At 41.1% G+C, this 20085-nt stretch overlaps 1 protein-coding gene and 1 long non-coding RNA gene across 3 annotated transcripts in view; one reads left to right on the forward strand and one right to left on the reverse strand.

Annotated features, from left to right (window-relative positions):
- The first annotated feature begins 3680 nt into the window (after positions 1 to 3680).
- On the forward strand, positions 3681 to 7385 carry LOC102307935. Its single transcript, XR_315644.3, has 3 exons — positions 3681 to 3985; positions 5252 to 5394; positions 5479 to 7385. It is a non-coding gene; the product is annotated as an uncharacterized LOC102307935 (long non-coding RNA).
- A 2990-nt stretch (positions 7386 to 10375) lies between these two features.
- The window catches only part of LOC102308142 (protein FAM171B), a 14233-nt gene continuing 4523 nt past the window's right edge, over positions 10376 to 20085 (reverse strand). For both annotated transcript variants that reach the window (XM_042219809.1, XM_005920153.3), the window contains 5 exons: positions 19780 to 19938; positions 17436 to 17606; positions 17228 to 17344; positions 17015 to 17138; positions 10376 to 13116 (listed from right to left, as the gene is read on the reverse strand). In XM_042219809.1, the coding sequence (XP_042075743.1) occupies positions 11796 to 13116; positions 17015 to 17138; positions 17228 to 17344; positions 17436 to 17606; positions 19780 to 19938 (1892 nt within the window). In that variant the 3' untranslated portion in view covers positions 10376 to 11795. The remainder of the gene's footprint in view (positions 13117 to 17014; positions 17139 to 17227; positions 17345 to 17435; positions 17607 to 19779; positions 19939 to 20085) is intronic.

The following is a 20085-nucleotide window of genomic DNA, read 5'->3' on the forward strand; positions in this document are numbered from 1 at the left end:
CATACACACATAAAGAAAACTTGGGACAGTGCTGAAGCTTCCCAGGAGTGACCAGCCCACCAAAATTACTCCAAGGATGCATCGACGACTCATCCAGGAGGTCACAAAAGAACTCAGAACAACAGCTAAAGAACTGCAGGCCTCACTAGTCTCAGCTAAGGTCAGAGTTCATGTTTCAACAGTGAGACAGAGACTGGGCAAAAATGGCCTCCATGCAAGAGTTCAAGGAGAAAACCACTGCTGACCAAAAAGATCACAAAAGTTTGTCTCAGTCTCACATTTACTAAAAACATCTTGATGATCCCCAAGAAAATATTCTGTGGACTGACGAAACAAAAACTGAACTTTCTGGAAGGTTTAAGTCCCGTTACATCTGACATCAAACTAACAGCATTTCATAAAAAGAACATCACAGCAACAGTCAAACATGGTGGTAGTAGTGTGATGGGGCTGCTTCAGGATGACTTGCTGTAACTGATGGAACCTCGAATTCTGCTCTGAAGGAGGATGTCTGACCATCAGTTTATGCTCTGAAGCTCAAGAGCACTTGGGTTATACACAATGTTGGGTAAGTTACTTTAAATTAGTAACTTAGTTACATTACTAGTTACTTAAAAGTAACTCAGTTACTTCAAGTTACTCGTTACTTTCAAAGTAACTAGTTACTAGGGAAAGTAACTTTGGTTTTACTCAGAATTCTCTTGTTAATGTGTTGCTTCCATAACTGGATACCCAGCAAGATTGCAGTCTTCTAGCTTGCTTACTTGCCACAAGTGCACTGTGCATATTTACACAAGAGAAATCCCTCGCCTGGACCGTCATTGACTGCTGCCATGATTCTAGCCTACGTCACAGCGTCATGTGCGCTTTTTACATCCAACACAAAAACTGCAGTCGTGGTGCTTTCGATTGTACTCAGAACTCAGAAATTCTGCCTTCTGAATAGGAAGATGTAGGTAACACCAGACTGCAGATGAGCTGCATACAGGGATGGACTGGGACAAAAAATTGGCCCGGGTATTTTGACTAGAGACCGGCCCACCATTATAGGAATAATCATAAAGCTTTTGAATGAAAACAAACACTGTTGTGACAGTGATGTTCACTGTTTTGATGGTATATATGCTTCAATCTATCAATCGTTTGTTGTAAGACTCAGATAATTATTTTTTAAAGCTAGATATTTTAAATGAGAATAAGAAAGAAAAGTATTTCTTTGTGCCCCCCTTTCCCTGTTAATGCCCTACCTGGCCCCCCCTGGCAACACTTTGCTAGACCCGCCCCTGCACAGTTACCAGCTGTCAGCTACACAGAAAAGGATCCTGGGGTTATTTGTCTCTCAGAAACAGTTCATAACTTCCCTTCAACTCATTCATGTCACCTAAAAGCTAAACCTGTTTCTCCATCACCTGTTCAGCTCTGATGATCCAGTAAGGACATCTCCTGGTTTCATCTTCATGTTTCCCTCTCACCAGATAACCAAACCATATCATGACCAGCAGCTTTACAGCTGTGGCTCCAGCAAACATCAGCTGATACTAGAAATTAATATTAAATAAATTCTAACAACAGCTGATCAAGCTTAAAAGTGCTGCCGTTGTTTAGCGCGACATCCGCTGGTTTCTTCTTTCTGGCGCAAAGTGGGCGATAAACAAACGAGAGAAAAGCTGATCAGCTGATCATTGATCAGTTTCATGACTGAAGTAGAAACGGGAGAGAATGAGAGAAGAAGAGGCAGCTGTGCAGCAAAGACAGATTAACTCCAGATTTGTGTCTTTTTCATTGTAGCTGAAGTCCGGGACAAACTGTGTTTCTTTTCACCTCAATACGAAACGCGAAATATTTTCTCTGAATACAGACGATTCTGTTTTTTACAGGACGGCTGGCAACTCTAATAATTAACCGTATGAACAAAATAAAGTTCAACATCATTAACATCATAGCACCACCCAGCTGTATAGAAACTCCGTCATGCTAGCTAGCACGCAGTACGAAAAAGTCAGCATAACGAAAATAAACTTCACCTAAACTTGGTTCATATCTGACCCAGAGAGACTGCAGGTCATAACTTCTTACCTGAAGTTCAGTTCACACTTGGACCGGCGGCTGCCTCGGGTCTCTCCTCTTGCCTCCCCTTTCCCTCATCCACCTGCTGGCCTCCACCACTTGCTAATGTTATTGAATCTGTGGAAGCTCCGCGATAGCCACCACACGAAGTAACGAATAACGAGCCTATCTAAATCCCAGTAACGAGTAACGCGTTCCTGGTTTTGGCATAATAACTAGTTACCGTGCTCGTTACCACAATAATAACGTAGTTACTGTAACACGTTACTTAATAACACGCTAGTCCCAACACTGGTGATACAGCAGGACAATGATCTGAAAAGTCCACCTCAGAATGATTCAAAACCACAAAATTATGGTTTTGGAGTGGCAGAGTCAAAGTCTGGGCTTAAATTTAGATTTATCCTTTTTTCTAAAAAACAAAAACAAAAAACCCAACTTATTTGCATATTTATTTCAAAAATTAAATACTTTTTAGTTTTTGCAAAATATCTTCCCATCACAAGGTAATGCTTAAATTCTTATCCAGCTCTGCTTTTAACATAATAAATCAGCAATATCTGTCACAGGTGGATCTAGAAGGGTGGCATGGGGTGGCATGTGCCACCCTAAAATGATCTTGTGCCACCCTAGTTTTGCATATGACAGTGTTGTTTATTAAAACAAGATAACATTGGGCCTAGCAACAGTTAACACTGAATGTAAATTCTAAAACTGAATATATTACATAGTGATACCCCCCCTCCCCCATTAACAAATGGTTCAGCCCACAGCACAGAAGCATTATTTCTTGTTCCAGAAGGAGTGGCTACATTTTTAGATAAATAGTTGTATATAACTTTATTGTTTAGAAAAGTTGTGCAGAAATTTTTCAAAATTTACAACTTATATTTGCATTTCAAGTTGTGAAAATAATTTACTAAACATGTCTGTGGTTTTTACAGTAAAAAAAAATATAAGTACTACTAGGATTTTTGTTTTTTGTGTGATTTCAGATCAGTTGTGTTAATACAATATGTCAATGAAAAAATAACTGTAAATTCAGACGTGAGGCTGAGGTGAAAAGAATGACACAAGCAAGGAAAAAACCAAACACAAACAAAAGAACAATTTGAAGGTGAAATGCAAATGTCAAATCAAAAGTAGTCAAAAATGGCGAATTACATTTTGGACATCAGAGGGTTAACGCAACAAGTCATGAAAAATTAGGTTTAAATTCTTGTTCATGGCAGTGTAGATTTGTTACATTTTGTGTAAATTTAAGCATGCATCAATTAGATTTTTTCTAAGAAAAAAAGTTTGACACTTAGACATGTGTTTGTAAATGAACTGCCCCATGTTGTGTAGCTTTCTGGATTTTATACTTATTGGGCTACATATTTATTTATTATACAGGCTATACAGTATATAAAAACCAAAAATTCACAAACTTTATGTAACTGAAATGTTTACTTGTGTTTGCTACAGAAAATAATTAAATTATAGGCTACATTTATATTAAACACGTATACATACTTCCTTTGAATCATTTTAACCGTGTGTGTGTGTGTGTGTGTGTGTGTGTGTGTGTGTGTGTGTGTGTGTGTGTGTTTGTTTTAAAGGCTTTGATTTGGCCACCCCATTTGATTTCCACGCCACCCTCGTGCCACCCTAAGAAAATTTCTCTAGATCAGCCCCTGATTTTATGACTGCTTGTGTTTTCCACTCAGGCTGCCGTTTATCTGCAATGACCCATCTGGCCACACGGGGGAGTCACTGCGCTGTAAAGCCAGGCGAACAGCTCAGTCCTGACTTCTTCATACTTTGCTTCCAAGCAGCCAGACCGTTAATAGTTTTTAAAATATGTTTCTGAAGTGCTCTTGCGCAACAGTTTTCCAGACTTTCTGAAGGGCTTTCAAGGTGTTTCTCTGGAACCCTGGTAAGCGGTCAGCGGTGGGACCTTCCAGCGGAGGAGCCCAGCAGGAGTCTTGTTTCCATGACAACCGTGTCATTACCTAGCATGGATTGTGAAGCGGCTGCGGCTGCTACTTAGAGTTTTACCGACAAAAACGGGTATACAAAAGGTCGCGGGTTGTTTAATCCAGCAGTTTGGCTCCAGAGAGGCTGTTTGTGATAGTAGCACTAACCGAGTAACGAACGTAGAGACGGACGTCACGTCAGCTGTGCTTTAACCTGGGATTCTTAAGTTCAATAGGAAATAAAAACAGGCTGTATACACGTGAATTTTACTTTATTTCAAACACACAAGTGGTAACAATCGAAGAATTAAGGTGTATGTGGAAGATGATGGTGAAAAAGAATAAAATGAATGGCTGGAGGACCAATCCTGAGGAAACAAACAAACAAGTTTTTAAATTAAAGTATATGAGCATGTTTGTCTTTCTCATAAATTCATATTTTCTCCTTGTAAGTAGATCAGTTTTTCCTCCAACTTACACTTTGTTTCTCACAAATTTCCAAATTACAATTTCTTGTCTTGTAAATTTGTAAAAACTATTTTTTTGTAAATGTATTATTTTGTCCTGGGTTTTGTTTTGTTTTGTTTTTTTAATGTCATTTTTCCCCATAAAATTTTCTAAAAGAGTTAGCCTTTTTTCCTATGAGTGTAAATTTTTTTAGTTCATAATTTTCTCGTTGTTTCCCCACAAATTTGCCATTTCTTCTTAAACTGTGCCATGAATGACAACATATACCAAATAAGTTGATCTATTCAAATGAAATTCAGCTTATGGTTCTCGAAAGATTTATCTCTCTGTAGTTCTGCAGTTATAATAAACATAAGACTTTTTTGAAATTGCCACATGGCGGTTAAAAGATGGCGTCTTTGTAGCACAGGGGGTGTTAACATCTTAGACATTCCTGTCATTTAGCTGTGTTAATCCTAACGTATTTCTAGAAGGTGTAGATGACAGTGTCCCAAACGTCATACTTGTACTCATGCTGCCAAGCCTAACCCTGAATGCCAGCACAACCATCAGTCCTGACTTGTCACATAGAAATAAATCATTAATTGTAAAGAGCTTCTGTACTCATATGAGAATTTTGTAGAGAAACAGAGTCACTTTGTGTTTTATTACTTAGTCTATATGTGTTTTTAAACTGCACATCTATGACTGCAGGATCTGGGCTAAATATCAGCAGAGTCCCATCAAATCACAGTGCTCTTATGTTCATGCTGTGCCAGGTCAGGATGTTCAGGAAGATGGCGTGGAGGAACACACCCAGTGAAGTGGTGATTCTCCCATAACACCAGCATGTTACTGCTGAGGTCCTACGGTCCTGACTGTATTTCTGCTCAGAGACGAGGGAGAGGGCAAAAACTTCAAGGTGATTCGACATGCGTGCTGGTAGCGCTCCAGAAATGACTCACATCCTTCCTGCTAATGTGCTGCTCTTTGTCACGATGCTCAGGTGTTCCTGGGTGACCCACATACCCACTCCTGCCCTGTGTTCACCAAGAAGCTGGAGCATTACAAGCACATCTGCTGGTATCACTGACACAACGGAAGGAATAGCCATTGATGAGCATTTTAATATATTTTTTAAATACTGTGTGAAGGCAAACACTGACTGTAACAATTGAATGCATTGATTTGTCCATAGTACATAGTGTTTATTTTTCTCTTTACCCATTTTTAGGAGAACTACTTAACAATCCTCTCCAAAAACTCCTTTATCCCTCTAAAGAGTCAGCAGTTATGTTATGGCATCCTTTCTAAAAATTCTAATCGGTAGCTTTACCAACAGGAACAGTGATGACAGGCTGCTAACAGGAAACTCCAGGGTGGGAAGGCTAAATGAGCATGACTCTTAAATCAACCTTTTTAATCTTTATCATTTCAGGGTTTTACTGTGGAAAGTCAGACTACCCAGAGAACATGAATGTGAGTTACTTTCAGACTTTTGGTCGGTCAAAGATTGTAAAAACCTTTGAAACGTTTACTCACCCATGGGCATGAATCTCATGGTATTTGGGGGCTTTTAATGATTTCTTTGAACTGTTCTTTTTTTAGTGGTGGAAAAAGTTAATGTATGTTATATAATTCTATCTATAAAAGCTTTAAAAAACAAGAACTGTGTGCACAACTTTAATTTTATACATATACACTCCCATTAATTTGTGGCTTAATGTCTCTTAGCATGTTGGACCTCAACCAGACACTTTTGGTAGCCACCAACAAGCTTCTGGAATAATCCTGGCTCAGATCTAACAGCTCTTCTTGGCAGAATAGGAAGAATTCATTTAAATTGGGTGGTTTCTTGGCACAATCTAGGCTTTTAAGCTCAGTTCAAACATTTTCAACAGGGTTGAGGTCGGAGCTTTGGGAAGGCCATTCTAGAAGCTCAGGGTTAGCCTGCTTTATCTGTTCTGTAACCAGTTTTTATGTTTTTGGGATCATTGTCATGTTGGAACACCCAACTGTGTCCAAGTTTCAACCATCTAGCTGCTAATTTGAAGTGAAGAATTTGGAGTCCTCCCCCTTCATTATTCCAACCATTTTGTATAATGTATCATTACCACTGGCAGCAAAACGGCCTCCGATTCTACCACCACCATGCTTGACAGCTGGTACAGTGTTCTCAGGTTTGAAAGCCTCACCTTTACCAGTCATGATACTTTACAGTTTGGGTCTTCTTCCAGACCTTTAAAACATGGTGATAGATCTTAATAACAGCTGTACTTGCATACAGTGAGTTAAATGGATGATCTTGGAATCTGCAGTTGGCTCCAAAAAATATTCCCAACTTGGGTAAATCAACAATTCTCTTTCTTGGATCGTCACTTGGAGTTCCTTGAACTTTCCCATTGTTCTGAGTATTGGTCAATTCAATGAGTGCTGTCAAACAATCACTTTAATGCTGCAAAGAGCAATGACGAGTTACATTAAAGATTTAAGCTGTACAATCATTCCACCGTAGAAAAAGAACAGTTGAAAGAAATCATTAAAAATTAGCATCACACGGCCTTTCAGGTGAAACTTTTCTGTGTAAAGTTTTACATATTAAAATCGAACATTAATCAAACTGTTATTTCATATTCTAAATTTTCACCTTAGTCAACTTCACATGCGCACACACATTTCAGCTCCACGTGGACTGTGTGGACCCGATCCTTTGGTAGTCCAACTCCTGCCCCTTGGATGGATATGTTGTTTACAACCCCCTGACTTTTAGAATCAGTGACAGGAAGACCTCCGCAAAGTCAGACTTCACTTCGAGGTGCTATCAGGCACTTCAGTTTCTTTAAACATCAGGAGATGAATCCTTAATCAAAATCAAGTAAAAAAGAAAAAGAAAAAAAAGACTTGAATCTGCAAGTATGAGATTTATTTTTGCTTGCAAAGTTGTATTTTTTCTGTATTTTACAACACAGCATTAATTAAAAAGCCATAAATTCTCACTGGTATCAACTAAGTTTATTAATTTGGTGCACAAAAAAGGCAAGACTAACAGCACTACCATCATTACAGAGGTAAAAACACAAGAGGTGTCCATTGGGGAAGAATCAGACGATTCGATAGTGAGACACACAAGGGGAACACTATACATGGAAATCAATACAAATCACGTTCAAAAACAGGAAGTGGCAGTGATCGGAGTTGTTGTGCTCGTCAAGAAGTACCAGCACAACATGTTGACATACGACTCCTCGAGTGGCCGCTGAGGCTGGGGGGTACCGTGTTTTTTAAAGCTGATGACAAGCAGGAGAAAAATATTTTCAGCTGTAAGCGTACTGAATGATCAAGTGCTCAGTTTGTTGCTACATTTAAAATTACAAAGCTCAGGCTTTTTGTACAATCCTGTGGGGGGAAAACACTCAAAATCTGTTTCATTCAATCGGTGCATATCTCCACTTCTGGATGGTAGAATAAAACAGCACAAATGATTTAAATCACTGTCACATCGTACATAAAATCTTTACTATACACATACAAAAGAGCACACGTGAATGTACAGAATGAAATCCAAAGAGTCGTAAAATGATGGAAGACTAATTATGGTAAAAGCTTTGCTGCACTGTTCTCTTTAAAAAGTGAATTTACTTGAAAATATTGCTATTTGAACCATTGTTTTTCACACTGTATCATGGTTCAACAGTTTTAAATGTTTTATTGTGGATATTTTTACCCACTTTTAGTGGGTTTTTACCCGACCTTCAGTGGGTACCCATATTTACCCACTGAAGATTTCTTGGAAACATGGATAAACCTGCCTTGTCCTGCCAGGTAGGAAAGGCATGAAAGAGTATGGTTGGCCTTTTTGTTCAATATTTCACTAAAATACTTCTTTGTATAAATATTAAGAGCGTAAGTACTCAGATTTATGCTACCAGTTGTCCTCTGAGCTCAATGCTAGCATGCTAATATGGTCACAATAGTTAAGCTTAACATGCTAAGCGAGTATATGTATATGCCTTGTAGGGCGGCAGACCAGTCAGCACGCCCCTTATAAAATGTGTATTCCCTGACTGGTTGGTGAGTGGTTGCTGGCTGTCGTTGTGTAAAATAGTTTGCAAAACAGGGTACTGCCTCAAAAACCTTGTTGCAATTGCTTTGGTCGCTAGCAGATTACTGCGGTCGTCCACAGTTTGCATGGAATTTGTCTGCAAACACTCACCAGTCAACCAATGAGTGGTAATGAAACATGAACAAGTGTAGCACCACCTAGAACATTTGCGTTCAAAGTAAAAGCTGCTGAACCAACATATTTCAAAAGGCAACACTTTTACTGTAAAGGCAGTCTGTGCTCTATTCTTCACAGTTTTACTATCGCTTCGTGAGTAGTTGACAAGACATGAAGTGTTTGCAAACCAGGTGGAGACTTCCGTGCAAACTCTGTGCCAAATCGGCCCTCTATTTTGTTACAGCCAGCTTCACCTAGCAACAGTAACCTCCAACAACCTTTTGCTAATCTGGGAAAACACATTTTTCCATAGTGAACGGCAGTTACAAGGGGGTCACTGGTCTTAGCAATGGATTCCACAGCGACTGCCCACAACAAGCAAAAGATCCCCCAGTTCAAGACCAGGAGGAAATACCTTGTGGGTTGCATCAGGATGAGTATCCTGCCCAATCAAATGTGCAGCACTGCCCACTGTGGAAACCCTTAGTGAATAATGGGAGAGCTTAATGTAGTTTTCTTTTGGTTGGAGAATTTTTTTTTCCTAGCAGCCTTCCAGTGCCAGGCAGTCGCCATCAGCTCTCTACGTCTTGTGTAAATGAGGCCTTAGTCATCTTATTTCAGCTAATATTTCTCATGTTTGCTGGTTAGACACAAAGTACAACAGACATTATTATTAGTCTTGCAGGAACTGAACCGTTGAAAATTTGACCATGGACTGTTTAAAGGATGGACAAAGTCAAGCTAATGCAGGAGCGCCTTAAAGGTGCATTCTGATATCCAGCAGGGGGCGAGTCCTCTGACTGCAAAAAGACTTTGGGTCATATAAACCTTTACAGAAAACTGCCCACAGTTCCTAGTTGACAAGTTACAGACAAAGTTGCCAGTTTCAGAACATAGTCGTTCCAACCTCGTTTTAAAAATCTTAATACTGAGCAAGCAGTTTCTCAGTCAAATCCACACCTTACACATCATAGCTGGTTTCAAACATCACAGTGTTTGAAACCAGCTGTGATGTTTGAAACCAGCTGGGGAAAACACTCATCCACTGAAGCACTTAACAGGCCAATGGATGATGCTCTGGTGGCTAGGTCCATCTTTTATACAGTCTATGACTTTGACTTTAAGATGATGCAGCGTGGAAATTTAAGGGTCAGCAAAGTTCTTACAAATCATCCTGAGAGGAACATTAATATACATGGCTATCCATCCAACCAAATGTCAGCCTTATAGTGAAACGGAGAGAAAAATACGTTTGTGATTGAAATAACTGTGATACAGTATCAGGAAACAATGAGCCTCTGTACACATTCTAACAGTAAACCACCAACAGTTGTTGAAATGGTTTACCAACGGACCAACGAGCTCACAGACCGCTACAATGGCATTGCCTTCTGTTGAGCTGCACTATATCAGTGTAGCAAAGAAGCACTCTCTGGACCAAAAGAGGAGAACCATTATTATAAACTGAAGCGTTCATTCAAACCCAGATTTTTTTCCCTCCCTCTAGAAAATATAAACCTATGTTGATGCCTACTGTGTGAGTATATATATATATAAATAGATTTGGGCATGCAGGTACAGCTAAAAGCAGATCTCCAAGGCACCAATTGCACAATGCTGTCAAGAAATTAGTTTCAAAGGGTAATGCTGTACCCGAAAAGATGTTCAGGTATTAAGAAAAAAGTAAATCAAATCATAATTTATTGGCAAGCAACAGATTCTTCCAGTTACAGAGGACTTGCTATGCTTGTTACCATCTCCATGTTGTTATTCTTGGACTCTACTGGAGTAGCTTTGCATTATTCAAGGATCAAAATAATAAATATTCCTTATACTCAGCCCTGGAGTAGCCTATCTTAGACTATTTGTCTTCTAAATGGCTTCCACTAACAAACAGAGGATTTGAACAACAAGTGGGTGGGGCAAAGACAGCCCCACTCTCTGACATCATCCAGAGCCAACAGCAGAAAAAACTGTTTGAAAGCAAGTATTTAAAGTCAACTGAAGCCGGCACTTTTCCTTGCAGAGGTTACTTAGACATACACTGACCTCATCAATTAAAACCTAATAGGTAGCACAATAAGTCCACTTTGTCCACTGTGTGACAACAGCATATTTATAACAGTATCCCTCAAAGAAAAGTAGCAACTGTACCAGTGATTGTTTCCAATAGTTAATCTAATTCTTTGGGCTCTTACGAATCCCGTTAAACAAGTCTTGACACGTTTTGTCATACAAATAAATGTGGACAACTGTAAATGGAAATAAATGGGAAAACAATTCAGTCTCTAAGTAATCTATGATGAATTGCTGTTAACGGTAAAATGCAAATATATTCATACGCACGGTGAAAAGATTCATTTTCATGCATTCAAAAACAGATGTAGGCTAAAAACCTTAAACTTCAGACATGAACTTCAAAATGGCAGCTTTGCTTTGCTTTACAATGTACATCAAAATTTCAATCCAAAGGTTCTGGAGTCAGTCAAAAGTTGGAAAGCTGAAGCTCGTTTTCCTTTTACTTACACTCAGTTTAGTTAACAAATCCCAGAGCGTCATTTATGGTGGAATGAGGCAGTAGGATACAAAACGAGATGTGAGTGCTGCGGACTGGGAAAGCTTCTTCGTCTTATTTAATATACAGCAGGCATTTATGGTGAGGATAAGTGCACTACACATTGACCTGTATCTGTGTCCATCCTGCAAACTCACCAGATTTTTTTTATACTAAATATCGAAACACACCACCTTTGCGTAACCCTATTTAACGATTACAGGCAGTAAGAAGGCACCCTCTATAATGCCAGAACCGGATACTGTGGGACATCGTGTTCACACGGACATCTGCTGTGAGGAATCTCGCTGGTGATCGTCAGATTTGGGAGAATGAGAGAACACGGTGCACAAACTCGTCTTAACAGCAGCTACATAACGTGACACAGATGCTGATTCATTTCTTGAGCTAGCTTATGCATTCTTTGGCAAAGTTGTACAATCACAGAACTCAACAACAACAATGCCTGTGTGAACACAAACTCATATGAATTACTTAATTTGGATTTTAACTGAAGCACTGATGGGTGGGGAAATGAGCCTGAGAAGCTTTAGCTTCTCTTGGTCAGAGGTCTGCCCTCCCGGATGTGCTTGGCACTCCTCTTTTCCGTCTTCCCCTTCTCCCTAACCTTCCTCAGGCGCCGGGGAGGTGGTGTACCTCTTGATTCACTGTCCTCCTGAGCGCTGGATGTATCCATCCCATCACGCTCTTCAGGAATATTCGGAATGGCCCCACTGCTCCCATCTAAAATGTTCCTCAGGGACGGGTCCTCTGGTGTGCAGGTAGCAGTGGTGCCGCTCTCACTGCTGCTCAGGTCCTGTTCTTCGCCGTACCGCCCGCCACGGCTGTGGTGCGGCAGGGAAGAAGCCCTGATAGAAGGTCGGTCACGCTCCGTCTCGCGGATACTTTGCTGAGGCTCGTTCATGTCCACCCCTGAGTCCAGGCTGGTGTCGTTGCTGCTTGGCGGGCGGTGGTGGCTCTGGAGCTCAATGATGGAGTGGCGGACCTGCGCTGCTGGCTTCCCGTCTAAGGAGACAAACCAGGCTCTGGGGTGAGACGACGAGGACTTGCCACGCGTCAGCTCCAGCAAGGTGCGCTCTGAAATCCCCTGCAACTCACTGGGCACGCCGTGCCCGGTGTTGAAGCCCTCCATGCCAGCTGCCTCATTAAGAGTCCCAGGCACAGAAACGGAGGATTCAAGGAGGTTACTGTAGCGTCCCCACACACTGTTAGGGCCTTGCCCCTGAGGGGGCGTCTCCAGAGGCTGGGGATCATCTTGGCTACTCTGCTGTGGGCTGCTCCCACCTTGTGAGTGGTGGTGAGGAACTTTGGGTAGTGTCTGGGTGTAGCTGTCTTTACTTGCAGGCTCTGAGTGAGCATCATACTCACTTCCGTTGCGGGGGAAGGTGGCGGACTTGCAGCCTGGTAGCTGCTGCTCCTGAGCACTGAAGAGCTCGGGAGCGGGAATAATGGCCACTGGCTGGTTGTAGATATGGACCAGCTTATCCTGAAAGAAGTTGTCGCAGTTGATGTTGGCCCGGTTCTGCTCCGACTTCTCCCTTAATCGAGACACCTCCTCACTGTTGATGTAGTGAGGTGGCGGCTGAGGACCCTTCATCCGATCTGGAGTGATGTTCTCATAAAGCGGTGCCGTGGCACGAGTCCCTGGATCCTCCACATAGATGTTATAGTTGGCTTTGTGCCTTGGAGTAGATGACGGTTCGCACTGGATGCTGCAGGTGGCGAGGCTGTTGTCGCCAGATCGGAACAACAAGCCCTCTTCCATGTGGGTGGAGGTGGTTTGGTCTTTCTTTACAACCGTCAATTTGGAAAAACGTGCTCTCCTCCTCCTGGGCTCTCGATAAGAACCTCTGTACATGGGAGAAGCAAAAGTTAAGCAGGACAAGCTTTGGTCTACAGGCTTTTCAGACTCACTCAAAGAACCTTTAAAGTAGGAACTGTTTCACTATTTCATTACTAACAGCCTATCAAAGCTGAACACAGAGTAGCACATTTACTTGTTAAGCAGCGAGTTAGCATAACTCTGGCAGAAGATATTGCGAAAGTTGCAACAAGCATTGTAATCTGTCTTTTTAGGTTTTCAGTCATCCAGGTCATACTAGTCTTAAGAGCTTGGTAGAAGGTGAGGGGTCCAGTTTGTTTAGTCACTCTTAAGACTAGCATTGCAATCCTTTCTGCTAATTGTGCACCTGCACTCTTCTACTTTAATCACGTATATTTTCCCAGTTTGACTGTGCCCTTGCAGCAACTTGATTCTTTTCTTTTTCAGCCATTCTGTTGCAGATTTGCTGCTGTGCTTCAGATCATTGTCCTGCTGCTTGACCCAGTTTGGACCTTGTTCAGTCTTTTATAATTGTACTTTAACATGCTGATACAGTGCTATGGTGCAGAGTTAAGATAACTGATATGGTGGAGTTGCAACAAGCATGGTAATCATTTCTCCTAGTGCTGCAGCTGCACAGTCTTCTGATCCACTTTACTGATAAAAAGCATGCATAGTTTACCATTTTTACTAAAAATGCTTGAATAATCCAGCAATTTTTTGCAGCGATATATAGGGAAGGCTAAGCTAAGGTTACAGCTAGCAGCTTTAGCCTAGCCTTCTCTGTATGAAAGGTGTCAGAAGTAGGGCTGCCACAAACGATTATTTTGATAGTCGACTAGTCACCGATTATTTTTGCGATTAGTCGACTAATCAAATCATGCATCCATTGGACGTAAAACATACAGCTTATTGCACCAGCAGCATCTGCTCTTGTATAACTATCATTAGCTTACAGCTTTAAGTGTTTAAGGTATGTGCTAACTAAAAATAAAGAGCAGATAATAGTTTATTAAATTTTAATGAAATTTGCAGATTGTTTCGGTGGCGTTTAATAAACTCAGCCGTCTGCTCCTTGCTAACTAAAATATAACAGGACACCGGAGTATATTCTCGACCATCTCACACTTCTGATGATCAGTTGTCTGCTTGACGTTTATTCAGCTGTGTAAAAACTATAACTTTCATCTCAGCCAAACCGATTTACTCAGGAACAAATAAAACAATAAAAAAGCCAAACAATATAATTTTTAAGTTATCTAAGTGACTTGTATATCATGTTTAACCTGGATAGCGAAAAACGGCAGTGGGTTTGAAAATGATTTGCTGGGAGTCCGGTGTTCTCACTGGCTCTAGTGAGCGTTGAACCCCGGCTCGCTATCAAGCTAGTGGGTAACAAACGTCTCCGAAAACGTCGGAGCGCTTTTGAAAATATATGGTGTCTTGATAAACTGAGCAGATATTTGAGGTTTACACAGCTACATTCTCGCCTGAAAAACATGTTAAACGTTTATTTTGTGACCCAGAAAGAATAATAAGAGTAATATTAAAACTAATTAAAGCTGCAAGCAGCGTTATGAGGGCCCTCGCACCCTGGCGTGTCGAGCCACGCCCAAAACCTAATACCAGCATGTCCGATCTGATGTGACATTGATGGATTTCATGCATTTAAAATGCAATAGTTATCAGCTTCTTCTAATTCAGGAGAATAATGCAAACTAAAACTACATAATAATTCACAATCTTTAGTTAGGGGTATAACATGGCATAAAATAATATTATAATCTAACACCACCAGCTAACATTTCATCTTATTCAACCAGGATTATAGTCGTCCCACTAGGTGGCGCTCTAACTATTATGTACAAATGGCATAACAAACATATCCGAGCTCGAGTTTAATCATGCCTACGACCTTTAGGAGAGATTGGACATTGTGTTTTCGAGTGACAGCAGATTACTGCTTTTTGGCAAGTGATTGAAACACCACATGCCGCCATGACCACCCCGTTTCCCTGAACGTAAAAAGCTTCGCAATTTAACATCACAAAGGTCTTTAGATTCCACACACAGGAAATCGCATCAATCTGATGAAATCCCTTGGAGGAGTTCGTCAAAGAACGGTGCCTGAAAAGAGGGGAAAATGTCACCAAAATTACACATTAATTTTAAAATGGCTGACTTCCTGTTGGATTTGGGATTTTGCTCCAAGAGACTTTTTTTGTACATCTTGATCTCTCCTATAACCTTCCCAGATTTCAGACTCATACATAAAACACAGAGCAGGGGCTGATGATTTGAAAGTTTGTAGGGGGCGCTGTGGAGCCATTTTGCGCTATTCAAGGAAGGTGATCACATAACAACAAAGCCTTCATCCCATTGGAGGTGTGGGCCAAATTTCAAGACTTTTTAAACTTTCCAAGCCCCTCAAACGCCACTTCATTGTTCACGGTGAACCGCGTTGCCACCAGGGTGCGCCGTTCAGTTTAAAGTCACAATTTTCGCACTGAAGCATCATGAGCAACTGATGGTGATATTCACCGCTTTTGAGGTGGCCACGATGAGCCTTATCATATGTGTGCTCTTTGGTCCAGATGTATGAGGGAATGAGAGGCAATAAGATTTTCATGGCGAGTCATCGAAATTCGCCGTGGCGCCACCGCCACACCGTATCACGAAAACTCAAAAGCTCCGCAATTTAACATGGCCCAGGTGTGTAGTTGACACTGACCAAACATGAAGCTTATACGACCAAATTCCAAGGAGGAGTTCGAAAAAGTTCGAGGCATGGAAATGGCAAAATTAGAGCCAAAATGTCACCTTCACTTCTAAATTGCGGACTTCCTGTTGGGTTTGCATCAATGGGCCCACAGACTTTTTTGTTTGTCTTGGCATGATACACATGTGTGCCAAATTTTACATGTAGCTCAAACGATGTGGTCGTAGGGCTGCATTTAACAAGGCATAGGTGGCGCTCTAGAGCCATTTCCCAGTGCTCATATGTAAAACCATTAAAATACAAAATTTTTCACCAGACCTGGCATGTGTGCAAAATTTCATGAGTTTTTGAGCATGTTTAGGCCCTCAAAAAAGCCCTTGTTTTGCCTGAATAATAATAATAAGAAACGGAGCAGATACAATAGGGCCTTCGCACTCTCGGTGCTCGGGCCCTAACTAGCTGCTGCCATTTTTGGAAACTGAGCAGGGCCGCGCTATGAATTCTGGGACACAGCTTCTTTGGGGTTTAACGGCAGCTGGCATCCTTGTACATGCAGTGCTGCCATCTTCTGTTTCAGTCCGTTATTACACTCTTAAATCCTACTACTTATTCCTGCGTCTGACAAAGCTTCAAACGACGTGTCGACTATTAAATTAGTCGTCGATGATTTTGATAGTCGACGTAATCGTGACTAGTCGACTAATCATGGCAGCCCTAGTCAGAAGCTAACAAAGTTCTGTTTTAATTAGAAATTTTTGAGCCCAAAAATTGTCTTTAGTTTATATAGCAAATTTATATCTGTTCCAAACAACTGTTAACTGTTTCCTTGATTACTAAAAACTGCCATATTGAGCCATATTGTTTGAGCCCTAATTTAAAGTGACATTGTAACCAGTTAGGCCAAAGAGAAATTTACTGATACTGTTAAAGTCCTGTGAAAATCTAAGCACAACCCATAGCAGAAATAACTTGAAGTAATTATTTCTGTATGGCTTTATCATTTTCTGAGATTGTTAGGAATTTTCTGTATGCAAAGTCGCAGGCAAATCTGAAGAATAAAACTGCTATGATGATTTCTTTAGAGATGCATTAGAAGGCAATCTTGAAGCTATGGATGCAGTCTTAGATCACACCTTTTTAATCTGCCTCTTGTTGATCAGCATTGCATATATTGTCAATTGAAAACATTTCTAGAAGGGTTTCTTACCCACAGTGGCACAAGAGCAGGGACAGAAATCCGATCACTACGGCCAGAGTTCCACCCAGTATTCCTACCAACAGGTAGGTATGGTAAGATAGGAAATCCAAAGAGTTTGCATGTCCCAGATAATCTAAAAGGATAAATGTATAAGAAGGTGTGAAACAGGTCTAAACAAAAATAGCATTCACATGTGTTAATGAAGGTCAATGAGGTATCTACCTCTTGATGAAGGCAGAGGGGCGGCGATCCAGTAGCCCAGATGGGAAGCGGTGTAGGTCCAAACCAGCTCATTTCCAACCATTTTAACTATTCCCAGACCATGATTCTCCCAGCCACCTTCAAACAGCAAGGAAAATAGCATGAGAGGAAATTTCTTTTAAGTCTTTTTCTTGTAATTCAGCTGCTCTGCTGCTATTTGCATTGCTACCTGTCTTCTGGTTGAAGGCCCAGGCTGGCACAGTATCAGAGGCCCTGAGGTGTGTGTGGTGGCCCAGCGGCAGACTGATCTGGATGGGTCCTCGAACCTGTAGCTCCTCGCCACCGGAGTACAGCAGGACGCTGATGGCTGCCACGGCTTTCAGATCAATACTTCTGAAAACTGCAAAACAGTCCATGCCAGGAATGTAAATGGTAAAGCATATTGTTTGGGTACCTCAATAAAAAAGTCATCCATCCATCTCCAAAGCCACACTTTCCAGTTCCTACTGGGGAATGCTGAAACAATCTCAGGCCAGACGAGATATATAATCTCTCCAGCAGGTTCTGGGTCTACCCCAGGATCTCCTTCTAGTTGGGTGTTCCTGGAAAACCTCCAAAGACAGGCACCCAAGAAGCATCCTAACCAGATACCCAAACCACCTAAAGTTCCTCACCCTATCCCTGAGGCTGAGCCAAACCACCCTACTGAGGAAGCTTACCTCAGCCCCTTGTATTCACAACTAACGTTCCCTCTAAGCTGCGCACGTGTGCAATTGCGCACTGCTGGCACGGTCTCTGCGCACAGAAAATCTGCGTTGCGCACAAAAAAAAAATCTAACCTTAATTGAAATTGAAATTAAAATTTCAACAATTCTGTTTTGCAGTGTTAGTCAGTGACTGACTGGCTGCTCCGGTATGGGATTAGAACGATGCCACCTTATCCCATAGTCCAGCCAATAATGCGATTCACATTCGTATATACGCAGCTAATCAACGTCGTTGACAGGCTATGACAGCGTCCTTATGTGCCGACACCGGTGTTTTAGCTAGCAAAGCAGCGTGGCTGATGTGGAGTGAAGCCACGTTAACACTTAAACTACTACCATCTACGTTAATGACAACGTGTACAACCATTGGAGATGTGAGCAGGACAGACGGAACAATTGACGGGAAAAGGGTGGACTTTATACCAGTTTTTAAATTGTGTTGATAGGCCACGTAAAACCAGAGTTATGATAAAAAAATATATGCAATGTTTGTTTTCTTCCTGAATACTATCGTTGTTTATATTTACTGCGGGAAGAAATGTTCTATAAGAAAAAACGCTCGAAGTACGGAAGCACTCTCCGCCTGTGAGCAAAAACAAAACCAAAAACACCCCACCTTTTCCTATTGGTCGAAAAAAGTACCATGTCGACCAATCAAAAAATGATATGGCAAGTTGTTAAGAAACGGATGGAAGTTTTAGGAGTGACGGCGGTGTTTTGAGATGTGAGAGATTTGCGACTTAGCGCAAATCTTGTGTAGTTAGTGTGTAGTGTAGTCAATAGTTTTGTTGTGTGTCAGAACAATGAGGCGACTGCTGAATGTTACAGGTGTTACAGGAGTGATACATCTCCTGTTGTCAGGCCTGCAGGTATCAGGCTGTTGTTCTCCTTGATGCGGACAGAAATTATTTTTGGAGTGGCACAAATAATTTGTATGGCATCAAATTTGATGCAGAACAGCTGATTATGCTGTAAATAGTTTGAAATGTTTATTTTAAAAAACACCTTGGCTGCATTTTAAAAAAAATAGCTGCAAAAAACTTCGTTGTTTGCAAAACTCAGTTACTTTTTTGAAGTAGTAACTATATAATTAATTGCCCAACATTGGTCATTATATATTGTATTTTGCAGACAGAGTTACAGGACTCTCTCCCAGACCACAGACTCATACTCATAATACAACTCAGAGCTTTATAAAAAAAAGAAAAAAGAAAAAAGAAGAAATTTGTGTTTTCAAAATTTGAGTTCAAGTTAGTTTTACTTCCAATAGTGTTAACATACTACACAGGTCAATGACTACATTTTTGTTTTACATTTTCATTGTAAGTGGGCTAAAGCAGTTAATTAAAACTAGTCTAACATAAATGTAAATGCTGTAATTTGATTATCTTAATAAACCATGTAACTTGGATGGATTCGATGCTGGCATGACCACAGTCGTCTGCTGTTGCTCACAGTGGTCCAAGTGTCCGCTCAGGGAGTGTGTGTGTTCGCTCAGACACATGGAAAATTAGAGGGAACATTGTTCACGACCTTACTTTTTCATTCTTTACCTAGATTTCATGACCAGAGGTAAAGGTTGGGATGTAGATGGAGCAGTAGATCAAAACCTGAACCACCCTAACCCACTACTGACAAGGAGTGTGAGCTGGGTGTGTGGACCCTTCAGCACCACAGACTGGTTTCTGGGACGTGGAACATCATTTTTCAAAGGCATGATTGATCTCTTTCATTCTGTACCTCTTTAACTGGACCAAATGTCATTGTGACGTTTAAAAAATCTGATCAGGAAATGTTTTTCTTTACCTGATTTGTTGCTGATGAAGCCCGGAGTGCAGTTGGTGCAGTCCTTCGCCAGGTGGGGATGTGGTACAGTCAGGTACGCCATCACCGAAGAGATGTTGGTCTTATCCGGGATCGTGAGAATGTTCTTTGGGAACTTCACCATCGGCTGGGATGAGCTGTCTGCGAAAACAAAATGGCAGGTTATCAGTAGGAATTTGGGCACATGCAGTGTTGGGAAGGTTACTTTTAAAACGTATTCCATTACAGAATACAGAATACATGCCCCAAAATGTATTCTGTAACGTATTCCGTTACGTTACTCAATGA

This window comes from Haplochromis burtoni, unplaced genomic scaffold (genome assembly GCF_018398535.1).
Source record: "Haplochromis burtoni strain Fernald_Lab_line unplaced genomic scaffold, NCSU_Asbu1 Contig_38, whole genome shotgun sequence".
Taxonomy (NCBI): domain Eukaryota; kingdom Metazoa; phylum Chordata; class Actinopteri; order Cichliformes; family Cichlidae; genus Haplochromis; species Haplochromis burtoni.